General features: G+C 27.1%; 1 protein-coding gene across 1 annotated transcript; it reads left to right on the top strand.

Moving 5' to 3' along the window:
• Positions 1-5764: 5764 nt before the first annotated feature.
• On the top strand, positions 5765-7483 carry LOC8266838. Its single transcript, XM_025158005.2, has one exon. It carries the CDS (start codon positions 5970-5972, stop codon positions 7212-7214), a length of 1245 nt encoding a protein of 414 aa, XP_025013773.2. The 5' UTR covers positions 5765-5969; the 3' UTR covers positions 7215-7483.
• The last annotated feature ends 605 nt before the right edge of the window (positions 7484-8088 follow it).

The raw sequence follows: 8088 nt of genomic DNA, 5'->3' as shown, positions 1-8088 counted from the left end.
TAAGTTGTTAACTATATTATCAAATACGAAAAATATAATAATAATGGTTGATCAGAGTAAAAATTATCCAATTAAAACTTTTTAATCGTTATATTTTTTTATCACAATTTATAACCATATACTTCTTTTACCTAAAAAAAACTACATACTTAAAATTGTCAAATAATGAAACCACATAATACTTTTATATACTTATATTTTATAAAAATACAAATAGCAGAAAAAATCCACCTTGAATATATTTAAAAAATTAATTTAACTAATATAATCTACATACCTATATTTATATCTATGTATATATATATATATACAGTAAAACCTCTCTATAGTAATATTTTAAATAGGAATAACTTCTATAAAGTAATAAAAAATTCCGATTATAATTTGAGTCAGCTATAAATAAAAATAAACTCTCTATTATAATAAGTTATAAAATTTTTAAATCCAGTCTTAAGAAAATATTCCTCTATATACTAACATTTATATGTATAAATTTAAAAAATATATTGTTATGATATATTTTATTTTACTATAGTATTATTTTATCTCATCAACCTTATTTGTATAATATAACAAGATATTAATGTATCTTATCTCTGATTTCTATCATCTTACCAATAAGATTAAGTATTAAGTTCAAAAAAAAAAATAGTACTCAAATCTCCATTAAGTTATAACATCCTCATAAACATAAATTTTATTTAGTCTCAAGTAGCCATGATTCGAGCCAACATAGATCAGAATAGGGAGCCAACAACAGCCCAGTTACAAAGAGATTTATTGTACTAGTACTACTTCTAACGCGTATTACACGTACAAATTGTTATTATAAAAGTTGTAACATAATTTTATTTAAAAAATAGTATATAATATAATATTAAAAGTAAACAATCCACTAATAAAGTATTATTATAATAATAATGAAAACATAAGTTAATATATCAATAAAATAAAAATTAAAAGTATCATATCAATAAAATAAATATTAAAAGTATCATATACCTTTTTTTCTATGACTCCTTATCTTCAATTTTTAAAAAAATTTATATTGAATTATTTGAACTCCATCATAGGTATATATATCTAGTATGATATAAAATAATTTATTAATCTCTTTTAGAATTAAGAATGTATATGAAAATATTATAGGATTAAAAAAGTATACATGTGAATAAATAAATTAATAAAATAAAACTAAAAGTATCATATCTTTTTTTTTTTACTTATTGTCTTCAATTTTTGCAAAAATTTGTAGTAAGTTATTTAAACTTTATCATAGGTATATATATATATATTATAATTCATATATTATAATTCTTTATAGAATTAGGAATGTATTATGAAATTATGATAAGACTAAAATTATATTAGAATAATTATTAATTAATTTTTTAGGATTAGAAAATTAAATTAATTATATATATGATTAGGATAGGACAAAATTAGTAACTCTTGATTAATTATAAGGTTATTTAATCAATTCAAAATTCTTCTTCTCGTAATTATATATATATATATATATATATATATATATATATATATAAAGTAATTATCAATTACGCATAAAACTCATCTTAATTTGATTAGAATGAGAAAATCCAAACAACTCGAATTAATGATAGCTCAACATTTATATCATAATTAAATAAAGATTCCTTACCAATAAAACTCCTAACAACTTACTCATTCCGGGATTATAGGAACAAATTCAAGCAGGATAAGAATGAAATCCAATTAGAAAACTAACAAGGAGCATTATATCTTACATTTTTCTACTTGTTACTTAAGTCTTTAACTTAAGCATCATAGTAGATTCAAGACATCCATCTCTAGTGATTCATTAGTTTGGCTTGTTTACAAGTATACATCTTTAAAAGATTATTATGCCAAATTCATTTATTCTGTCAAGTAATTTATCAATAATTACTATTTTATCCATGCATTTTTTATACAATATGAGTAATTCTTTAATATTTAAAATTACATATTTTTTAATTTTTTTAGCTTGTATTTTCATGTTAACAATCCTTTTCTTACAATTTTTATTAAACAATTTTTAATTAAGTTTGATTTTATATTATTCACCCATTGATTTTTGGTTTAATACATTACCTTTATAGTTTATTTATTACACTAGAATCCCCTTTGTCTCTTAATAAAATTAACTATTACTTCTTTCATTCAAAGCTCAGATGGTAAAATGACTAAATTAATAAAAAAAATTAATTTAATCATCAAATTTATTATCAAGTATCAGATTTTACTAAACTTATTTTTAAATCAAATTAAGATAAAATTCTATTATAAGCAAAAATCAGTTTTAATATCTATATAAAAATAATTAACTAGTATTTTTTTACTTACTCTATTTTTTAGCATAATTAAATTTTATTAAAATCTAAACAATTTAAAAGTACTTATATTTATCAAAATACTAAAATTCATATAATTTAACTTTAAATTATAAAAATAAAATAAAAAATATTTTTTTATTAATTTTGTTATACTAAAATTGTAACTTCAAGAAGTTTAAGGATCAAATTTATTTTTTATTACTCTAGTTCTTTAATTGCATTGACTTTCAAAATATAAGAGTATTTTAGAGTAATAAATAAAACATAAAGAGCAATTTGTATATTATTTTAAAAATTAGAGAACTCATAGTATATAATCAAATATAGTTAACGATTGTTTTGACATGAATTCTGATGGAAAGGGTTTTTAGTATAAAATGATAAAATATAATTTTTAAATGTAAAAGGGTGAGTAGTGTAATATGAAAAGATATAGGAGGTATATAATAATCATTCCTATATATATATATATATATATATATATATATATATATATATATATATATATATATATATATATATATATATATATATATATATATATATATATATATAATGAGATATATAAAATTTTAACACATAAGATTTTTATTTTAACATGTGTATTTATTGTTTATATATGGGGTTTAAGTTTATGTGTAATTTTATATTTTTTTATTGTTTTATTAATTAATAAGTTATACTATTTCTTATCTTAGAAAATTATATTTTGATTATATTTGTGATATTATATTAACTAATAATTTGATTATAATTGAGACATAAGAATATTTGTTTTTGGGTGTGAAGGTCTAAGGTTCAAGTCTTCTTCTCTACATTAAGTGAGTTTTCACCTTTATAACGAGTGTTTGTAGTGTAGTCTATGACATATTGGCCTTTTTATTTATTAGACTATCTCTCTCCTAACTGTAAATAAACTAAACGTTTCGCAAGCTATCCGGAGCTCAGATCGATAAAAACTCATTTGAGATTATTCCTTAACTTAAAAGAGTTGAGCTTGAGCTTAATTTGGAGCTCGATATCGAGCCGAGCTCAAGTATGACAGAATTTGGTTAATTAGCTCACAAACCTGTTTATTTATTAGCTCGCAAATATGCTTATGAGCTCAGTTTATTTATAAAGCTTGCTAACATGCTCACAATCTAATTCGTTTATAAAGCTCGCGAATAGACTCACAATCTAACTTTTCTATAAAGTTCATAAACATACTCGTTTATAAGCTTGACAAATAAGCTCGTGAGCAAACTCGTTTATAGGCTTGAGCTCAAGTTTAAATTAAGAATAATAATAATAATAATAATAATAAGAAGAAGAACATTATTAATAATTATTATAATAACAACTAGAATATTTAAATGAAGTTAATAAGAACTACATAAGTAAATAATAAATAAATTTATTTTATAACAATTTAATAAAATAAGTATTCATGAAATTAGATAAAATTAGACATTTTGTCCAAATTATATAATCAACGTTATTGTCATTATTATGAAACCTTATATATATCTTATCCTTAATATAAAATATTTTTTTATAATTTCATGTTCTTCAGTTCTTAGATATCTTATATGTATCCAATTCGAATCTTAGAGTTAATATAATGGGGTAGTATTGATCATATAATTTCTTTGAAAAATTCTCATTTAATTAAAAATTTGGATTAAGTTTACGTTTATATTTATAAATAGTAATCAAATTGAAAATTAATTTAAGACTACTCAAGACTTTTAGGTTTTTAATTAATGGCAAGTTGATGATTATTTAAATTTTAATTTCTAAAGGAATTGAGAGGCTAGTTTATATGCTCTTTTTTAAGTTAATATAAACTTATGTGATATATATAATATCGTTTTCTTGCAATATTTTTGTGCGTTGTTGATCTTTATTTTTATCTTTCATATTGTTTTAGTAGATTTCTTTTGCATGTTTTGTTATATTTTTTAGATAATGATGTTTGCAAACTTTGATTTTGTTGTTGTTTTATTTTGCTATATTTGATACTTTCATCATTCCTTGTAATATATTTAAATGTTGTTGTTGATTAATTTATTAAAAAATACTTAACGAGTTCAAGCTCGAGCTCAAATTATATTTAAGAAGCTTAAGCTCGAGACCGAATTGTGTTTAATGAGCTTGTTCTCAATATAGGCTTAACGAGCTCAAGCTCGAACTTTTCTCATTATATAACCACTTAAAGAGTCCAACTCGAACCAAGCTCGAGCTATTTATTGAACTGAACTAGTTACAAATCGAGTTCGAGCTATTCACAAGCTTAATTATTTTTAAACCAACCAAGCTCGAGCTTCATTATGAAAACTTAAATCAAGTTCGAATCTCAACTAAAATTAAGTAAACCAAACCTGAACTTCTTACTGTTCGATTCGATCTGATTACAGCCCTACCCCTTTTTGATAGGGGTGACCATAGTTCATAGTTTTATAATAACTGGAACTAGCCAGTTCTGAGATAATTTCGGTTCATATTTCCAAAGTCTCTAATTACTCCTATTCTTTCGTATTATTTTTTTCGTTTATATAATAATTTCTAATCATAACAATTAGTAATATCAACTGCATTTATATTATTAATTTATATAATATTAAAATTAATTAATAATATTTTTGAAATAACTCTTGTATTAATGTACTATCTTATATTGCTACATATTTTAATGTCTTCATGATTATTGCATTAACTAACAAAATATACAACATTGACTATCTTATTTCTGTTCTTTTCTCTTCCTTACTGTATTAAACTAGCCATTTTATCTTCTTGAAGGTGAAAAATTGAGGAAGAAATTATTATTATTGAGAGATCGATTTTGATTCCAATGCTTGTTTGTTGGTTAATTTGTTTCATGACCCAAAATTAAGAAACAGTTCTAACACGGAATGCAGGAAGAGAGAGAGCTTCCTAAATAATAAAACCTAATAAAAGCAAATTACACACAACCATTCACAGCTCATCTTTGTTTTTGAACCCACCATTTCAATTATTTTCATCTCTCATTCTCTGAATCTAATTTTGCGCGTATATATATAATGGTACAATCTTTACCCACCTACATTATTGTACAAACAACACTCTTTATTCATTTCTCTCCTGTGGTTCACTCACTTTCCTTATCTCTCATTTCTCTCTAGCCCCTAAACTCTGATTGTTGTTGATTGTTCTTGTTATGTTTCAGATGATCCATTTCAAACCCACGTCTGGGTTAACTGTAAAGTCTGAAACATAATGCCAATTTTCTGATCTGGGGTTGGTGAGAATTGAGAGTAGATTACAAAAAATTGGCACAATGGAAATTGAGAGAATCAAGGAGTTGTTGGTCCTTTGGTGTAGAATCAGAACTACCCGTGTAGCTCTTGTGGGTGGAAACCACACCGCTTCCAGGTTTTGCACCCGCTAAAAATCATTTCTTTCTCGAGTTGTGTTGCTTTCTTTTCTCCATAAATCATAATCTACTTGATTTAATCAGCTTTTTTGGCATTTGGGTTTTTGCAATATTGGCCAAAGTTTTAGTCTTTCACGTGATTCTCGATTGAAAAAAAAATCCACTGATCGGCAAGTTTATTTTGTTGACAAATCGAGTTGCAAAGGCAACAAGATATGGAATTTACTCGTGGGTATCGAGCCAAAGAGCATAATAAGATGAAATGTTTGCAGAATGATGGCATTGCTTTAAATTCTACTACCCTTTTGGTAATTAAAATCCCTGATTCGCGGGTTCTGAGAATAGTGTCCCGCTCGGTGTTTCTAGCGGTGGTTATTCTCACACTGCCTTGCATTGGTTCCATTTTAAGGGAACTTTCTTCAAGCTCTTATTATCCTGTATCTGGTGATGACTCTGTCTCTGATTTGATTGATGATGATGATGTTGATATTGAATTCGTGGATTCTTTATTACTGGATTTGGCCAATGAGGGCCTTGTCAAGAAGGGCGATAAAGCTCTGTTTATTTGCTCTGGCACGGAGGCTGTAATTCATAATTCACGGTTCTTGAATGCCAACGAGATTGATTTGGTAGTGGGATCTGATCTGGGGCAAGAAGCCTTGTTCCATGATGCATCATTTGATTTCGTATTTGCATTTGGATATCAAAACATCAAATTCCTTGATAGCATCGTGAAAGTTGGTGGCGTTCTGGTTACTCAATTGGGTGATATTCCAAGTGCTCTCCAGAGGCAATCGAATTATAAAGTTGTCTATCTTCGGCGTTACAGTTCGACCATTGTTGGAATGAGAAAAACAAGTTTGTCAAATGAGTTGGTGGACTCCTCGGTCAAGAGGAGGCTTTTTGAGTTGGAATTGAAGGCCAAGAAAACAGCATTGAATGGCTTGGAAGACGTTCTGCTTGAGCCACCAAGGAAGTTTTTAGGAGAACCCAGAAAATACTTGAAAAAATTCAATTATCTCCCTGACTTGTTAGGGGATTCTTTAGAAGAATATCAGCGTCGTGTTTTTGTTGATGTAAGCTCGCAGGAGGAGAAGGATGGTGTAATGGCGTGGTTTAATGAGAACTATCCAACTAGGAAACAGAATTTTGAGATCTTCAACATTGAAATGGCACGTGAAGGACTGTCCAAGACAGCTGAAGCAAGTGTCAATATTTCAGATTGGTTGATGAAGAACGTGAAGGAAGATGAGTTCGTTGTGTTGAAGGCAGAAGCAGAAGTAGTGGAGGAGATGATAAGGAGGAGGACAGTAGGTTTGGTGGACGAACTGTTCTTGGAGTGTCAAAATCAGTGGCAGAATGGAGAAGGAAATAAGGGCAAGAGGGCTTATTGGGAATGCTTGGCTTTGTACGGAAGATTGAGAGATAAAGGAGTTGCTGTGCATCAATGGTGGGGTTGACAAGAAGAAATTGAGAGACCCATTTAAGCATATTACACGAGAGCAATAATGTATGTGGGGATGAATAATGGTGTTTGTTTTAGAAAGTTCAGAAGTATCTTTGCTGGTTTTATTGTGTGTAAACTCTGTGACGTGATGTCCAATTTTTTTTAAGCTTTTGTTGTGGAGAGTTCCAGGATCATGTTCCTCCGTTTTACTCTTGTTGATGTCACTTCTTAATTTATGCTTAATAAAAAAATCGCATCATCTGCTTGCTGTGTTCTTGTTAATCTCTCTTCTCACTTATTTATATATTAATAACATATCAATGATGGTTTCATGAATGATTTGTTTATTCTTAGTGTTAGGTGTGCACTAACAAAGGAGATTGTCCTCTGATGGGTTCATTTTGGATGATTATACAATTGGTGCACAAAGTTCGCCAAGTCATGCGCTTTTAAGGAAGTTAAGCTTACTTTACAGATCATCACCCTTACTAAAATTGACAAGACTTTCATCCTTAATCATGAATACAAATTATTGAAAAAGTAAAACTCTTATAAAAACAAGTAACCAAAAGAATAGGTAAACTAAAATCTTCTAAATTGTGGTGGGGTAGCTAGAATTTTGTTTTTACTTCATTTTCTTTCTATATTCAAATTTCCCAATTCTCAAAGTGTAGTCACTTCCTTATTTTATCTGTTCTTTTAAGAGAAGTTTCCATCTTTGTTTAATCACTATTGGATTAAAAGGACAATTCAGCTACTGTGTTCATTACACTCAACAAAGAGAATATGAGATTTGAAAGACTGTCAATATAACACTATATATTCCATCTTCCCCAGTACAAGGAAAAGAAAAGAAAGGAAAGACAGCCAGTGAAGGAACGATGATT

The sequence above is a fragment of the Ricinus communis genome, chromosome 6 (genome assembly GCF_019578655.1).
Source record: "Ricinus communis isolate WT05 ecotype wild-type chromosome 6, ASM1957865v1, whole genome shotgun sequence".
Taxonomy (NCBI): domain Eukaryota; kingdom Viridiplantae; phylum Streptophyta; class Magnoliopsida; order Malpighiales; family Euphorbiaceae; genus Ricinus; species Ricinus communis.
Note: the sequence above shows the minus strand (reverse complement) of the source record. Positions and strands in the feature narration are given on the sequence as shown.

Bases quoted from the DNA above. Each gene is read 5' to 3' on its own strand.
- LOC8266838 (XM_025158005.2), top strand. From the start codon at position 5,970: ATGGAATTTACTCGTGGGTATCGAGCCAAAGAGCATAATAAGATGAAA.